This window comes from Balaenoptera borealis (genome assembly GCF_965194805.1).
Source record: "Balaenoptera borealis genome assembly, chromosome: 4".
Taxonomy (NCBI): Eukaryota; Metazoa; Chordata; class Mammalia; order Artiodactyla; family Balaenopteridae; genus Balaenoptera; species Balaenoptera borealis.
In genome coordinates, this window is record NC_138861.1 from 64,573,500 (window position 1) to 64,591,465 (window position 17,966).

At 37.7% G+C, this 17,966-nt stretch overlaps 1 protein-coding gene across 5 annotated transcripts in view; it reads left to right on the forward strand.

Moving 5' to 3' along the window:
* Positions 1 to 17,966, forward strand: part of CENPC (centromere protein C) — a 90,019-nt gene that overhangs the window by 6,124 nt on the left and 65,929 nt on the right. For all 5 annotated transcript variants that reach the window (XM_082390129.1, XM_082390133.1, XM_082390131.1 and 2 more), the window contains exons 3-5: positions 28 to 98; positions 797 to 891; positions 14,690 to 14,795. In XM_082390129.1, coding sequence (XP_082246255.1) covers positions 28 to 98; positions 797 to 891; positions 14,690 to 14,795 — 272 coding nt within the window. The remainder of the gene's footprint in view (positions 1 to 27; positions 99 to 796; positions 892 to 14,689; positions 14,796 to 17,966) is intronic.

Sequence of the window (17,966 nt, forward strand, 5' to 3'; positions counted from 1 at the left end):
CATTTTCCCTTCTTTCCTTCTTATTAGGGCACCTGACATTAATACGGAGCAAGGCCAGAATATACTGGAAATCTTACTAGACTGTTTTGAAGAAAAAAGTAAGGTTTCATTTATAGATGGACTTTGAGGGTTGGGATGGATGAAAATGTAAATTTGTCCATTAATACCAAATTCAGCAAATATGTTCTAGCATTTCAATATATAAAATATTTTCCCAGGAATTTTGAGTACAAGTGCAGTCCTTCATGTACCTTCTGGTATACTGAAGATAATACTGGCAAAAATGAGAATAATTTGTTGTTCCCTTTAGTTCACACTAGATTCCTATAGTCTGGAATTCCATAAATAATTATCATACACAAGAGAAAGTATTTCATTAATGGAAATAAATGTGCAGAATTCTTGGGATCACTGGAGAGCTTGAGATAATGTTTGGTGATTTGCACCCCTTTCTAAAGAAAAGATGTATAATGGCAAAAACTTTTCCTAGTGCTGGTTGGCGTCAGAAGGTATTGGAATAAAAGAATAGGCCAACCAAAGAAAAACACAGATAGTGGAAAAGTATCTTTTCTTTACAAGTTCTGAAAGAAAAACTGGCACATATTTCTTCAGGAATCTTGTTTGTCTTTTTCAGTCCTGATGCCTTCTAGGAACATTTGAATATTGAATTGATGTCTGTACTTCAGTTAAACTAATTGCGCTTAAAAGAGTCAAAAGACTTCTTCACATATCATGTGGGGCTTCTTTTAATTGTAACCAAAAAATTTTATACATGTTTTGTTTTAACTTTTTTTAGGTCTTGCCAATGATTTTAGCACAAATTCCACAAAATCAGTGCTTTATTCAACACCTAAAATAAAAGACATTTGTGTTCAGTCTCCAAGTGAAGAGGTAAGTCAAAAAGGAGAACTGGTACAAATTTAATAGTTTAGTGAGTGAACAATACACAATATATAGTTAGATACATTTTAGTTGTTTGTAAGTCTTATTCTTAAAAAGGAACCCTATATTCCCATTGAGTTTATATAAAATTTAGAGGTACTTTGTGAAAATTTTGGTCTGACATTTCCTGTGTTTGAAATTGGAGGTCTGGGAATTAGAATTATCAAATTTAAACACAATTATTTTTCACTCTTACTTAAATGATGCCTAAATTAGGTTTTTAGGAAAGTGGGCAACTACTGAAGTTCCTAATCCAGGTTGGCAAGTTTGGTTATTTTCTGAAAACTGAAGGCAATTTGCTAAACAGGGGAATCAATCTTTTATTGATTATGTATCTTAAGAGGATAGGTTGATCTAACTCTACAAAATAGCAGACTTTGGAATAGAGTTTTTGAAGTTAATGATTAATGACAAATTATTCAAAAGCACAATACTAATTGGAGAGAAGAATTGTATAGAGACATACCTTGTTTTATTGTGCTTTGCTTTATTGCCCTTCACAGATAGTGCATTTTTTACAAATTGAAGGTTTGTGGCAACCCTGTGTCAAGCAATTCTGTCAGTGCCATTATTCCGACAGCATTTGCTCACTTCATGTTTCTATGTCATATTTTGGTAATTCTTACAATATTTCAGACATTTTCATTATAATTATATTTGTTATGATGATCTGTGATCAGAGATCTTTGATGTTACCATTGCAAAAAAATTATGACTTCCAGAAGGCTCAGATGATGGTTAACATTAAATATTTCTTAATTAAGGTATGCACTTTTTTTAGACATAATGCTATTGTACACTTAATATACTACAGTATAGTGTAAACATAACTTTTATATGCACTGGGAAATCAAAAAATTCATGTGACTTGCTTTATTGCAGTACTCGCTTTATTGGGGTGGTCTGGAACTGACCCTGCAATATCTCTGAGGAATACCTGTAGTTACAGAAATAACATTCACTAGAAACTTGTATAAACAAATAAACACATACAGCCTTTTGGTTCCAAGAAATGAAGACATCCATTTCTGTCAGAATTGAGAGACCTTCTTTAATGTGATAAATTATATTGATTTTTGAAAGTTAAATCAACTAAGTTTCCTGGGATAATCCTGACTTGGTCAAAAAGTATTAACCTGTTTTGATTTGGTTTGCCAGTATTTAAGACGTTTGCATCTATGTTCATGAACAATATTGTCTTTTTTTTTTCTTTTCTCAAAATGTTCTTGTTGAGCTTTGGTATCAAGGTTATGGTAGAGGTTCCACTTTTAGGAAGGATGTAACAGATTGCAGTAGGTCAACACTCCTGCTGAAGAGCTGGTTAAAAACAAAATAATAAAATGCAAACAAATCATGTTTTTAGAGACATGTGGAGCTGTGGAAGCAACAAGGACTAGATGAACTAAAATTTCAAAGAGAGTGGAATCCTTAGAATATGAGTTGATGACTGTTGGTCATTTTCTTCCCTGAGAGTATCTGTTAATTTTGTGCGAAAGCTGAGGATTTTAGGTTGGTCCAGACAGTGTGAGTCCACTGAGGGAAAGCAGAGATTTTGTCACTTGTGCAGGGATGGCATGACAAATTGGAATTCTGGAGGCATCTCAAATGGATAGCCACTTTTCCTTAAAGAACATTTGTAAGTTCTGAGGTAGTGAAGAACCTTAGGCCAGAATGGTGGAGTGAAACATGTAGTCTTGCTATGCTAAGAAGGTAAAGTCCTACTGCAGGAAAGTGGCCCACCACAAATAGGCATTTGACACATTTTGAACAATTTGAGGCCAGAGGCTAAAAAGTTGAGCAAAAATGTCTAAAGGGCTGAATTGAATATCTCACAATCTTTAAGGGCTAAATAGGCTCACTAGGCTCTCAGTAACCCAGGAGAGGGCATTCTGAAGAACAGGGCAGGTTACGAGTGGACTGAGTCTTACTAAAATGTCATATCAGACCCAGCTCAGTCCTTGAGAGTGAGGATCTAATCATTTCAATCCAATCTGTTTAAAAGGAGAAAAGGAGAACCTTCTCTATAGAGAGATATTACTGGGAGCTTCTACTTTTTTTTTTTTAAATCAAGCCTTTTGTTTTGAGATAATTGTAGATTTATAGCAGCTGTAACAAATAGAGTTCAGGACTGTGTATGATTTACCTAGTTTCCTCTAAAGGTAACATCTCGCAAAACTATAGTACAACATACAACCAGGATACTGACATTGATACAGACAGGATACAGAAAAATTCCACCACTATAGGATCCCTCTTATCCTTTTATAACAAGTTACTTCTCTCTCACCCTTACTCCCTCAACTCCTAAAACCCCTAACTGTTCTTCATTTTTACAGTTTTGTCATTTCAAGAATGTTGTTTAAATGGAGTCATATAGTATATAACTTTTTGGAATTGTCTTTTTCACTCAGGATAATTCTCTGGTGATTCATCCAGGTTTTTGTGTGTATCAATAATTTGTTTCTTTTTATTGCTGAGTGGTATTTCATGGTATGGATATACCACAGTTTGCTTAGCCATTTGCTTATCTCTTAGTTTTCTCTTGATTTAGTTGTCTTGGTTTTTAAATTTGTTGATATTCTGTGCACCTCTGACTAATTTATCACCAATTTCTGTGACAGAGTTATCAGTGTTTTCTCAGTGTATGTAGACACATCAAGTAATTTATCATTTTCAGTTTTTTTCTGGAACTATCCTTCCTAGATCTCTCTTCTCTATTTTTTGTTTCTGTCCACCTTTAGGCCTGTCACGTAAGTGTTGCCAATGTGATTTCCCTTTATCATCCAGGGAAGTCCCTTCTCTTTTGTCCTGTTCTGTAGCTCATATTTCTTGCCCTCTTTTTTTTTTTTTTTTTTTTTTGGTGGGGCTCATCCTTTAGTAGCTTCCTGAGAATTTAAGACCTTAAATGTTTGAAAATACCATGACTTTACCCTCATGATGGGTAATTATGTGTATAGAATTCTAGGGTGGAAATGATTCTCTTTCAGACTTCTAAAGACATGCTCTATTTTTTTTAAAGCTTCTTGTGTTGTTGAGAATATTGCTCTGATTCCTTGATCCTTTGTGAGCCACTATTTTTTCATGTTTGCAAGCTTTTAGAATCTTGTCATCTGTCTTTATTGATTTGAAATTTCATGATATTCCTCGATGTTAGGTTCTTCTAATTCTTTAAGATTTCTTCTTAGAGTTTCTGTTTCATACAAGTACCTTTTTTGCTTACTTTGCTCATTACCTTTTACACTAGAGCTTTTTGTCAAATGTCCAGTGGTCCAGTGATCCTTATCGGTGTCACTTTTAAGGATGAAAAACTAAAATGGTGATTGGAAGCTGTATTTGCAGAGTTAGAGTTGTACATTGGTAGATTTCACCATGGTATGATTTATCTGGGCCACATCATTGTGGATGTCCAGTTGTTAATACCTGCAGGTTTTTTTCTCTTGACTTGAAAAGTTTTTCTGACAAAGAAATCTTCTTTCCTGCTTAGGGGTCTGATTCTAACTGTGAGTGTTCTCAGCCAGGTGGGCAAGGGGAAAGGTGCAATTTGAATACTTGCACTTAATATTTCTATTTTCAATGTGTTACTCTTACCTTCAGTTATGTTTCCTGACTTTGAGCTCACAGTCTCTCTGATTCAAAACTCAAGGGAGTAAACATCTAATCTTCTCTTTGGGTAGGAAGAGGGACTCAGTGACTGACTGCTTCCTATACTTACATTTAAAAAAATTTTTATTACAGAAATTTTTTTTATTGGAGTATAATTTTTAAAATTTTTATTTATTTAATTTTATTATTTTTATTTTTGGCTGCGTTGGGTCTTCATTGCTGCGTGCGGGCTTTCTCTAGTTGTGGCGAGCTGGGGTTACTCTTCATTGCAGTGTGCAGGCTTCTCATTGCGGTGGCTTTTCTTGTTGCAGAGCATGGGCTCTAGGCACGTGGGCTTCAGTAGTTGTGGCTCGCAGGCTCTAGAGCTCAGGCTCAGTAGTTGTGGTGCACGGGCTTAGTTGCTCTGCGGCATGTGGGATTTTCCCGGACCAGGGCTCAAACCCGTGTCCCCTGCATTGGCAGGCGGATTCTTAACCACTGCGCCACCAGGCAAGTTCCTATTGGAGTATAATTGCTTTACAATGTTGTGTTAGTTTCTACTGTACAACAAAGTGAATCAGCTATATGTATACATATATCCCCTGCCTCTTGGACCTCCCTTGCATCCCCCACCATCCCGCCCTTCTAGGTCATCACAGAGCACGAAGCTGTCCTCCCTGTGCTATACTGCAGGTTCCCACTAACTGTCTGTTTTACACGTGGTAGTGTATTTATATCAAACCTAATCTCCCAATTCATCCCACCCTCCCCTTCCGCCTCTATGTTACACATCCATCCTCTACATCTGCGTCTCTATTCCTGCCCTGGAAATAGGTTCATCTGTACTATTTTTTCTAGATTCCACATATATGCATTAATATATGAAATTTGTTTTTCTCTTTCTGACTTACTTCACTCTGTATGACAGACTCTAGTTCCATCCACATTTCCACAAATGACCCAATTTCATTCCTTTTTATGGCTGAGTAATATTCCATTGTATGTATATATATGTACCACATCTTCTTTATCCATTCATCTGTCAGTGAACATTTAGGTTGTTTCCATGACCTGGCTATTGTAAATAGTGCTGCAGTGAACATTGGGGTACATGTGTCTTTTTGAATTACGGTTTCTCCGGGTATATGCCTGGTAGTGGGATTGCTGGGTTATATGGTAGTTCTATTTTTAGTTTTTTAAGGAACCTCCATACTGTTCTCCACAGTGGCTGTATCAATTTACATTCCCACCAACAGTGCAGGAGGGTTCCCTTTTCTCCTCACCCTTTCCAGCATTTATTGTTTGTAGATTTTTTGATGATGGCCATTCTGACTGGTGTGAGATGATACCTCATTATAGTTTTGATGTGCATTTCTCTAATGATTAGTGATGTTGAGCATCTTTTCATATGTTTGTTGGCTATCTGTATATCTTCTTCTGAGAAATGTGTATTTAGGTCTTCCGCTCATTTTTTGATTGGGTTGGGTTTTTTTTGATATTGAGCTGCCTGAGCTATTTGTATATTTTGGAGATTAATCCTTTGTCTGTTGTTTCGTTGCAAATATTTTTTCCCATTCTGAGGGTTGTCTTTTCATCTTGTTTATGGTTTCCTTTGCTGTGTAAAAGCTTTTAAGTTTAATTAGGTACCATTTGTTTATTTTTGTTTTTATTTTCATTACTCTAGGAGGTGGGTCAAAAAGGACCTTGCTGTGATTTATGTCATAGTGTGTTCTTCCTATGTTTTCCTCTAAGAGTTTTATAGTGTCTGGCCTTACGTTTAGGTCTGTAATCCATTTTGAGTTTATTTTTGTGTATGGTGTTAGGGAATGTTCTAATTTCATTCTTTTACATGTAGCTGTCCAGTTTTCCCAGCACCGCTTATTGAAGAGGCTGTCTTTTCTCCATTGTATATTCTTGTCTCCTTTGTCATAAATTAGTTGACCATAAGTGCGTGGGTTTATCTCTGAGTTTTCTATCGTGTACCATTGATCTATATTTCTGTTTTTGTGCCAGTAACATATTGTCTTGATGACTCTAGCTATGTAGTACAGTCTGAAGTCAGGGAGCCTGATTCATCCATCTCCATCTTTCTTTCTCAAGATTGCTTTGGCTATTTGGGGTCTTTTGTGCTTCCATACAAATTAAAAATTTTTTTGTTCTAGTTCTGTGAAAAATGTCATTGGTAATTTGATAGTGATTGCATTGAATCTGTAGATTGCTTTGTGTAGTACAGTCATTTTCACAGTATTGATGCTTCCCATCCAAGAACATGGTATATATCTCCATCTGTTTGTGTCATCTTTGATTTCTTTCATCAGTGTTTTACAGTTTTCTGTGTACAGGTCTTTTGCCTCCTTAGGTAGGTTTATTCCTAGGTATTTTATTCTTTTTGTTGCAATGCTGAATGGGATTGTTTCCTTAATTTCTCTTTCTGATCTTTCGTTGTTAGTGTATAGGAATGCAAGAGATTTCTGTGCCTTACTTTTGTATCCTGCAACTTTACCAAATTCATTGATTAGCTCTAGTAGTTTTCTGGTGGCCTCTTTAGGATTCTCCATGTATAGTATCATGTCATCTGCAAACAGTGACAGTTTTACGTCTTCTTTTCCTATTTGGATTCCTTTTATTTATTTTTCTTCTCTGATTTCTGTGGCTAGGACTTCCAAAACTATGTTGAATAATAGTGGTGAGAGTGGACATCCTTGTCTTGTTCCTGATCTCAGAGGAAATGCTTTCAGTTTTTCACCACTGAGAATGATGTTTGCTGTGGGTTTGTTGTATATGGCCTTTATTATGTTGAGGTAGGTTCCCTCTAAGCCCACTTTCTGGAGAGTTTTTACCATAAATGGGTGTTGAATTTTGTCAAAAGCTTTTTCTTCATCTATTGAGATGACCATATGGTTTTTATTCTTCAGTTTGTTAATGTGGTGTATCACCTTGATTGATTTGCATATATTGAAGAATCCTTGCATCCCTGGGATAAATCGCACTTGATCATGGTGTATGATCCCTTTACTGTGTTGTTAGATTCTGTTTGCTAGTATTTTGTTGAGGATTTTTGCGTCTATGTTCAGCAGTGATATTGGTCTGTAATTTTCTTTTTTTGTGATATCTTTGTCTGGTTTTGGTATCAGGGTGATGGTGGCCTCACAGAATGAGTTTGGGAGTGTTCATCTCTGTGCAATTTTTTGGAAGAGTTTGAGAATGATAGGTGTTAACTCTTCTCTAAATGCTTGGTAGAATTCACCTGTGAAGCCTTCTTGTCCTGGACTTTTGTTTGTTGGAAGATTTTTAATTACAGTTTTGATTTCATTACTTGTGATTGGTCTGTTTATATTTTCTATTTCTTCATGGTTCAGTCTTGGAAGTTTGCACCTGTCCAAGCATTTGTCCATTTCTTCTGGGTTTTCCATTTTATTGGCATAGAGTTGCTTGTAGTAGTGTCTTATGATTCTTTGTATTTCTGTGGTGTCAGTTGTAATTGCTCCTTTTTCATTTCTCATTTTTTTTTTACAAATTTATTTATTTAATTTATTTATTTTTGTCTGCATTGGGTCTTTGTTGCTGCACGTGGGCTTTCTCTAGTTTTGGTGAGCGGGGGCTACTCTTCGTTGCGCTGCACATGCTTTTCATTGCGATGGCTTCTTTTGTTGCGAAGCACAGGCCCTAGAATGAGTGGCTTCAGTAGTTGTGATTCACGGGCTCAGTAGTAGTGGCTCACGAGCTCTGGAGTGCAGGCTCAGTAGTTGTGGCGCACGGGCTTAGTTGCTCCGCAGCATGTGGGATCTTCCTGGACCAGGGATTGTACCTGTGTCCCCTGTGTTGGCAGGCGTGATTCTTAACCACTGTGCCACCAGGGAAGTCCCTCATTTCTAATTTTATTTATTTGAGTTCTCTCCCTTTTTTTCTTGATGATACTGGCTAAAGGTTTATCAATTTTGTTTATCTTCTTAAAGAACCAACTTTTAGTTTTATTGATCTTTGCTATAGTTTTCTTCATTTCTATTTCATTTATTTCTGGCCTGATCTTTATGACTTCTTTCCTTCTACTAATTTTGGGTTTTCTTTGTTCTTCTTTCTCTTGTTGCTTTAGGTGTAAGATTAGATCATTTATTTGAGAGTTTTTTTGTTTCTTGAGATAACATTGAATTGGTATAAACTTCCCTCTTGGAACTGCTTTTGCTGCGTCCCATAGGTTTGGGGCCATTGTGTTTTCATTGTCATTTGTTTCTATGTATTTTTTATTTTCTCTTTGATTTCTTCAGTGATCTGTTGGTTATTTAGCAGCACACTGTTTATCTTCCATATGTTTTTTGTTTTTTTTTTTTTACAGTTTTTTTCCTGTAATTGATTTCTAATCTCATAGCATCGTGGTCGGAAAAGATGCTTGATATGATTTCAATTTTCTTAAATAATCTGAGGCTTGATTTGTGACCCAAAATGTGATCTATCCTGGAGAATGTTCCATGTGCACTTGAGAAGAAAGTGTATTCTGCTGCTTTTGGGTGGAATGTCCTATAAATATCAATTAAATCTGTCTGGTCTATTGTGTCATTTAAAGCTGGTATTTCATTACTTATTTTCTGTCTGGACGATCTGTCCTCTGGTGTGAGTGGGGTGTTTTAAGTCCCCCACTATTATTGTGTTACTGTTGTTTTCCCCTTTTATGGCTGTTAGCGTTTGCCTTATGTTTTTTTTTTTTTTTTTTATTGAGGCTGCACAGTAGGGGGTGAGGTCTCCCCCTTGTGGCCTCCTGACTGTATTTTAAATAAGGTTTCTGTTTTTTTTTTTTTAAATTAATTAATTAATTAATTAATTTATGGCTGTGTTGGGTCTTCGTTTCTGTGCGAGGGCTTCCTCCAGTTGCGGCAAGCGGGGGCCACTCCTCATCGCGGTGCGCGGGCCTCTCACTATCGCGGTCTCTCTTGTTGCGGAGCACAGGCTCCAGACGCGCAGGCTCAGTAGTTGTGGCTCACGGGCCCAGTTGCTCCGCGGCATGTGGGATCCTCCCAGACCAGGTCCCAAACCTGTGTCCCCTGCATTGGCAGGCAGACTCTCAACCACTGCACCACCAGGGAAGCCCTGCCTTATGTTTTGAGGTGCTCCTATGTTGGGTACATAAATATTTATAATTGTTATATCTTTTTCTTGGATTGATCTCTTGATCATTATGTAGTGTCCTTCCTTATCTCTTGTAACAGTCTTCATTTTTTTTTTTTAATTATTATTTACTTATTTATTTATTTTTTTGGCTGTGTTGGGTCTTCGTTTCTGTGCGAGGGCTTCCTCTAGCTGCGGTAAGCAGGGGCCACTCTTCATCGCGGTGCGTGGGCCTCTCACTATCATGGCCTCTGTCGTTGCGGAGCACAGGCTCCAGACGCACAGGCTCAGTAGTTGTGGCTCACGGACCCAGTTGCTCCATGGCATGTGGGATCTTCCCAGACCAGGGCTCGAACCTGTGTCCCCTGCATTAGCAGGCAGATTCTCAACCACTGTGCCACCAGGGAAGCCCCAACAGTCTTCATTTTAAAGTCTGTTTTGTCTTACATGAGTATTGCTACTCCAGCTTTCTTTTGACTTCCATCTTCATGGAATGTCTTTTTTCATCCCCTCACTTTCAGTCTGTATGTGTCCCTAGGTCTGAAGTGGGTCTCTTGTAGACAGCATATATATGGGTCTTGTTTTTGTATCCATTCAGCCAGTCTGTGTATTTTGGTTGGAGCATTTAATCCATTTACGTTCAAGGTAATTATTGATACCTATGTTCCTATTACCATTTTTTTAATTGTCTTGGTTTGCTTTTGTGGGTCTTTTTCTTTTCCTCCTAGAGAAGTTCGTTTCACATTTGTCATAAAGCTGGTTTGGTGGTGCTGAATTCTCTTAACTTTTGCTTATCTGTAAAGCTTTTGATTTGTCCATCAAATTTGAATGAGATCCTTGCTGGGTAGAGTAATCTTGGTTGTAGGTTTTTCCCTTTTATCACTTGAAATATATCCTGCCACTCCCTTCTGGCCTGCAGAGTTTCTGCTGAAAAATAAGCTGATAACTGTATGGGGATTCCTTTGTATGTTATTTGTTGCTTTACCCTTGCTGCTTTTAGTATGTTTTCTTTGAATTTAATTTTTGTTAGTTTGATTAATATGTGTCTTGGTGTGTTTCTCCTAGGGTTTATCCTGTATAGGACTCTCTGTGCTTCCTGGACTTGGGTGGCTATTTCCTTTCCCATGTTAGGGAAGTTTTTAACTATAATCTCTTCAAATATTTTTTCCGACCCTTTCTCTTTGTTTTCTTCTTCTGGGACCCCTATAATTCAGATGTTGGTGCAGTTAATGTTGTCCCAGTGGTCTCTGAGCCTCTTCTCAATTCTCTTCTTTCTTTTTTCTTTATTCTGCTCTTTGGCAGTTATTTCCACCATTCTATCTTTCAGCTCATTTATTTGTTCTTCTGCCTCAGCTATTCTGCTGTTGATTCCTTCTAGAGTATTTTTCATTCTAGTTATCGTGTTGTTCATCACTGTTTGTTTTTTAGTTCTTCTAGGTCTTTGTTATATATTTCTTGTATTTTCTTGATCCATGCCTCCATCCTATTTCTGAGATGTTGGAACATCTTTACTATCATTACTCTGAATTCTTTTTCAGGTTGGTTGCCTATTTCTTCTTCATTTATTTGGTCTTGTAGGTTTTTACCTTGCTCCTTCATCTGTAACATATTTTTCTGTTGTCTCATCTTTTTATTTTTTTGGTGGGTGGGGCTGTGTTCCTGTCTTACTGGTTGTTTGGCCTGAGGCGTCCAGCACTGGAGCTTGCAAGCAGTTGGGTGGAGCTGGGTCTTGGTGCCAAGATGAGGACTTCTGGGAAACCTCACTCTGATTAATAATCCCTGGGGTATGAGGTTCTCTGTTAGTCTAGCAGTTTGGACTCCGTGCTCCCACTACAGGAGCTCATGCCTGACCCCCAGCTTGGGAGCCAAGATCCTGCAAGCTGCACGGTGTGGCAGAAAAACAAAAAAAAAACCCAAAAGGCAAAAGTATAACAAAGAATAAAAAATAAAATAAAATTAGAAAAGTAAAAAATTTATTAGAAAAAAAATATATAAGTGAAACAGCAACAACAAGGTAAAACAGAACCAGAACAGGAAAAAAGAAAAAAAGAACAAACCAGAGAAGGCCTTTGCTGTGGGGTGGCAGGACCTAGGTTCAAGACCCATGCAGCTGGAAAAGTCCCTGAGGGGACCTTGAGTGTAGAGGTTTTGGCCTGGGACCCCAGCAGACTAGCTGGGGGCTGAGAGGTTGGGGGAAACTCTGGCCATGTTCCCCTCTGATTCCCCAGTCCCCTGAAGGTCTTTCCCTGTCCCGCCAATCCCCTCACTGTGGGTGGGCCCCTCCTGAGCATTGGAACTCCTCCCCTCCCACAGCCACACCTCAGGGGCACTGGTCCCGTCTAGCCTCTGCTTTTCCTCCCCACATGTCCTACCGGGTCACTTGGGGGTTCCTCCTGTCCCCATAGGTGTCTGAGGTCCCCCACTAGTGCCTGGTAGGTACTCTAGCTGTGTGGAGACACGAATTCCACGTTCTCCTACTCCGCCATCTTGACTCTGCTCCCCCCATACATCCTTTAACAACTCTTCTGTTGGCAGGCCCTACCTGGAGCCCCTCTTTTAGAGGTGCATTGTACCTTGAAAAACTGAACTTACAGGTTTCTCCTTAAACATAAATCTGTCTGCTTCTGGGCTTATTTCATTGTTAGCATGTTTCTGGTCTTTCTGGGCTGCATAGTTGCTACTGAACTGCTTTCCAACCTAAAAAAGTTTATTGATGTCTCTCATCTACTGTCTTCTCTTTCTTTTCATCCTTCTGGGTTTATACATTTAAAAAAATCCTTAGTGGGACTTCCCTGGTGATGCATTGCTTAAGAATCTGCCTGCCAGTGCAGGGGACACGAGTTTGATCCCTGGTCCGGGAAGATCCCACATGCCGTGGAGCAACTAAGCCTGTGTGCCACAGCTACTGAACCTGCACTTTAGATCCCGCAAGCCACAACTGCTGAAGCCTGTACGCCTAGAGCTTGTGCTCCGCAACAAGAGAACCACTTCAGTGAGAAGCCTGCACACTGCAACGAAGAGTAGCCCCCGCTCGCCACAACTAGAGAAAGCCTGCACACAGCAACAAAGACCCAATGCAGGCAAAAATAAATAAATAAATAAAATAAATTAAAAAAAAAAGAATGCATTAAAAAAATCCTTGGTGAGGTTTCAAGAGGGAGTAGAATATAATGAAAACTTGCTTTTGTTACTTCACGTAATTGAGTTCCATAGTGTATCCGCTGAACTAGCAATGTAGTGGCTCCATTATTTACATATTTCCCTATTGGTAGATTTTTAGATTTTTTCCCTCTATTCATTATAACAGTGATGTAGTGAACAACCTTTGTTTATGCCTCCTTGTTTGCATTTGTAAATTGAATTTCTCTAGGATATGTATTTTTGAAACGAAATTGTTAAGTATTGTCAATCTTTTCTGCAGAATGGTCTATTAGTTCACTTTCCCACCTGTAATGTGTGAATGAGTTTTCTCTTTTCTAGAATTAAAAAAATTACGACTTGATATATTTCAAATTTTCAAAAGAAAGCATGTTATGTACATAAGGTATTAAAAATAACATAAATGAACACCCATGTGCCCATTTCTCAATGTCAGAAATACCAGTACCTTTGAAGCACCTATGTGCCCCTTTGTGATCTTACTCTTTTGCCTCTCCTCCCTGCACAGAGATAACCACTGTGTTGAATTTCATGTTCATCATTCCCATCCTTTGCTTTATAGCTTTACAGCTTTACCACATGTGGGTGTGTGCTGACATTTGTGTCAGTATTTCTTTCACTACTTAAGACATAGGTCCTACTACCATTTACATGTTGGGTGCTTCACTAGATAGGACTCATGAGACTCCACTTGTAGTTAGTTGTACTCATGACTGAGATTTGTTATAGGCATGTAGTCAGGATACACAGCCAGATCAGTAAGAGAAAAGTACGCATCAGGCAAAGTATGGTGGAATCCATGTCAGGCTCTCCAGAGGGGCCACACAGAGTGCATTCTTTGCATCCCGCAGTAAAATGCTATAAAACATGTACAGTCTTTCTGCCCTGGGAAGCCTTTTGAGATTTAGCCTGTTTTTATTGGGAGCTGGTTATATTGGTACCCTCTGCCCACCAAAATTCTGTATTCCCTGAAGGAAAGAAGGAAGATGTTCACCATAAATCACATTGTTTATACAAACAGTCTAGGCAGGCTGGCATAGCAGGTTCCAGTTGGTAATGGAGGAAACATTCTGAAAGCCAAGACTCTGTGTGCCAGCCAAGGGCTAGTCTTGTAAGCAGGTTTTTTTTTTTTTTTTAATTTTATTTATTTATTTTTGGCTGTGTTGGGTCTTCGTTTCTGTGCGAGGGCTTTCTCTAGTTGTGGCAAACGGGGGCCACTCTTCATTGCGGTGCGTGGGCCTCTCACTGTCACGGCCTCTCTTGTTGTGGAGCACAGGCTCCAGACACGCAGGCTCAGCAGTTGTGGCTCACGGGTCTAGTTGCTCCGCGGCATGTGGGATCTTCCCAGACCAGGGCTCGAACCCATGTCCCCTGCATTAGCAGGCAGATTCTCAACCACTGTGCCACCAGGGAAGCCCTGTAAGCAGGTTTTTAAGTGATCAGGCCTGGTGCATTAACTCTTTCCTGCATAGAGTGAATCTCTAAATACTATATATATTTAGTGTTTTACATGTTTTTGCATCTATTCTGAACTTTACATAAATGAGATTATATACTTGTGTGACTTGCTTTTATTAACATAATCATTCATGTATGCTGTAGTTTATTTCTTTCACTGTTGTATTTGTGATATTGTGATATATGACTATACGGTAATTTACTTATCCAATCTTCTGGGAGAATAGGCTTTTAAAAGCTGTTCAGAGCAGCATTGTTTCTGTGGTAGGTTATATGAAATTTCAGCTTTGCTAGATAATATGAAATTGGTTTCTAAGGAGTTAAGTATGCAACTTTACCAGCTGGTTTATTGTTTTTAAAGATACCTTTTTTTTTCAATTTAAAAACAAATGTGTTTAATCAAAATTGGTAATTTAATAGAATAGATCTAATGTTGTATCTCTTTTAGACTCAGTGCCAGAAATCACATCCAAAGTCAGGTACAGTTTCTTCAAGGAAGAAAGAAACCCCTCTGCAGTTAATTGTGGAACCAAGTGAAGCTGTCAACAAATCAGGTTGGTAGCATCCCCATGGGTGATATTTGCCTACATATATTTAAAGAGTTAGAAATGCTGAAGGTAGCACATATGTCGGCTTGAGTGACAAGGTCAGGGTCAGCCTAGGCAGAATTGTGAAATGGATGAAGTTGTTTTTGAGTCCCTCTCAAGTCCACTGTCAGTGTATTTTTTTTTTAAAAAAACATGAATAAGTTTTTTTTTTTTTAATTTTATTGAAGTATAGTTGATTTACAATGTTGTGTTTAATTTCTGCTGCACAGCAGAGTGACTCAGTTATACATATATATTCTTTTCCATTATGGTTTATCATAGGATATTGAATATAGTTCCCTGTGCTATATAGTAGGACCTCGTTGTTTATCCGTTCCATATATAATAGTTTGCATTTGCTAATCCCAAGCTCCCAATCCTTCCCTCCCCACCCCCCCCCCCCCCGGCAACCACAAGTGTGTTCTTTATATCTGTGAGTTCATTTTTGTTTCATAGATATGTTCATTTGTGTTGTATTTTAGATTCCACGTATAAGTGATATATGGTATTTGTCTTTCTGACTTACTTCACTTAGTCTGATAATCTCTAGGTCTATCCATGTTGCTGCAAGTGGCATTACTTCTTTCTTCTTAATGGCTGAGTAATATTCCATTGTATATATGTGGCACATCTTCTTTATCCATTCATCCGACAGTGGACATTTAGGTTGTTTCCATGTCTTGGCTATTGTAAATAGTGCTGCTATGAACATAGGGGTGCATGTATCTTTTCGAATTATCGTTTTGTCTGGGTATATGACCAGGAGTGGGATTGCTGGATCATTTGGCAACTCTATTTTTAGTTTTTTGAGGAACCTTCATACTGTTTTCTATAGTGGCTTCACCAATTTACATTCCTACCAACAGTGTAAGAGGGTTCCCTTTCTCCACACCCTCTCCAGCATTTATTATTTGTAGACTTTTTAATGATGGCCATTCCGACCGGTGTGAGGTGGTACCTCATTGTTGTTTTGATTTGTGGAATAATAAGTTTTATCTGATTATTATGTGGTTTTTTGTTTTAGTGGTAGGAGTGTTGTTAATAGGATGTGGTAAGAGACATTAACTAAGAATTATTATAGGGACCATAGCTTTAAGAGTTTTCAGATACATTTTTCTTCTTTTCTTTTCTTCTTTTTTTTTTTAAAAATATTTATTATCTCATACAGTTTCTATGGGTCAGGAATTCAGAAGCAGCTTAGTTAGGTGGTGCTGGCTTGTAATCTCTCATGAGGTGGTAGTCAAGATGATGGCCAGGGTTGCAGTCATCTGAAGGCTTGACTGGGGCTAAGGATGTATTTCCAAGTTGACACTCATCTGGGTCTGGTTGCTGGCAGGAAGCCTTAATTTCCTCCCATGTGGGCCCCTCCATGGACTCCTTGAGCATTTTTTTTTTAACTAAGGTATAATTTACATAATATTAGTTTCAGGAATACAGCATAATGATTTGATATTTGAATATATGTGGTCAGTGTTCTTTTTCTCTCTGTTGCATTTTGTTTCATTTCCTTCAGTCATTTTATATGTGCTGCCGGTTTTTAAATTTTTTTGCATTTTTCAAATTAGAAAAGTCCTTAATTTGAGGTGAGTCAAAGATTTAAAAGAAAAAGCTACTAATCATTACTCCCCTCATCCTGCTGAGGTAGCCTTGAATCCTTCCATATCTTCATTGGTGCTCCTGAACGAACACATATATAAACGTGTGTGTGTGTGTGCACACATGTTTTCAGAAGAGGCTTTTACAGTTTCCTTTTATACCAGCAATGTAAGAAAGTGCCTTTCACCTGATAGAGTATTTACTATTCTATTGAACTTTTTGCCAATTTGATCAGTATTAAATGATCTCAGTGTTACTTTAGTGATTACCACTGAGTTTGAACACCTTTTCATAAGTTTACTGGCTATGTGAAATTCCTTTTTTATCTTTTCATATCCTTTGCCCATTTGTTTTTTCTAGTTTATGAGAGATCTTTAAATTGAGTATCTGTAACTGTTTATCTGTAATTTGTGTAATTTATCTGTCATTTATCAGATATTTTTCCAAATGATCCCTAGACTGTTACAGATTTTGGTTATAGTATCTTATATGATGGATAGCATTTTTTATTTTAATTGTCAAATGTGTGTGTGGTTTTTTTTTTAAGTAGCTTTTGAGTGTCCTGTTTTGGTTAAAAGGTCTGTTTTATCCTAATGGTATATGTAATATCTTAGATTTTCATCTTAACATCTTTTTTTCTTTTTAATTTAAATTTTTAATCCATCTGGAATGTGCTTTGGTGTATAATGTGGCATAATGTTATAATTTTATTTTCTTCCTTATGGTCAGTTGTGCTAGTTCCTTTTATTAATTATATAATCCATTCTCATATGAATGTGCTACTTTTATCATGTATTAAATCTCATATATCATTCAATATGCTTTTGAATTTTGGTCTATTTGTTGATTCTTAATGTCAACACAATACTGTTTTACTAATTGTAGTTTTATAGCATATGCTGATATAAAGGTATCTATTTATATATCTAGTTCTGATACATGCCGCTATTCTGCCATTCTTAGACCTTTTTAATTTCTATGAATTTTGTTTGTTCAGTTTCCAATAAAATTTTGTTGTGATTTTAACTAAAGTTGCATTTAATTTGTATAGTAATTCTGTGAAAATTCATATTTTTGCGTCATTTAGGTTTTCTACTTAAGAACAAATATGTCATATATTTATGTCCTTCAAAAGTGTGTGAAGGGTACATCAAGAGCATGAAAGGATAACCCACAAAATGGGGGAAAATAATTGCATATAGTATATCTCATAAGGCAGTGGGCTCCAACCTTTTTGGCACCATGGAGAGGTTTTGTGTAAGACAATTTTTCCATGGACTGGGGGCGGGGGGGGGCGGGTGGTTTTGGTATGATTCAAGCGCATTACATTCATTGTGCACTTTATTTCTGTTATTACTACATTGTAAGATATAATGAAATAATTATACAACTCACCATAATGCAGCATCAGTGGGAGCCCTGAGCTTGTTTTCACTTGCCAGTCACTAATAGGGTTTTGATATGAGTCTGCAAGCAATTGATTTATTATGGTCTCTGTGCAGTCAGACCTGTCTGCTAATGATAATCTGTATTTGCATCTGC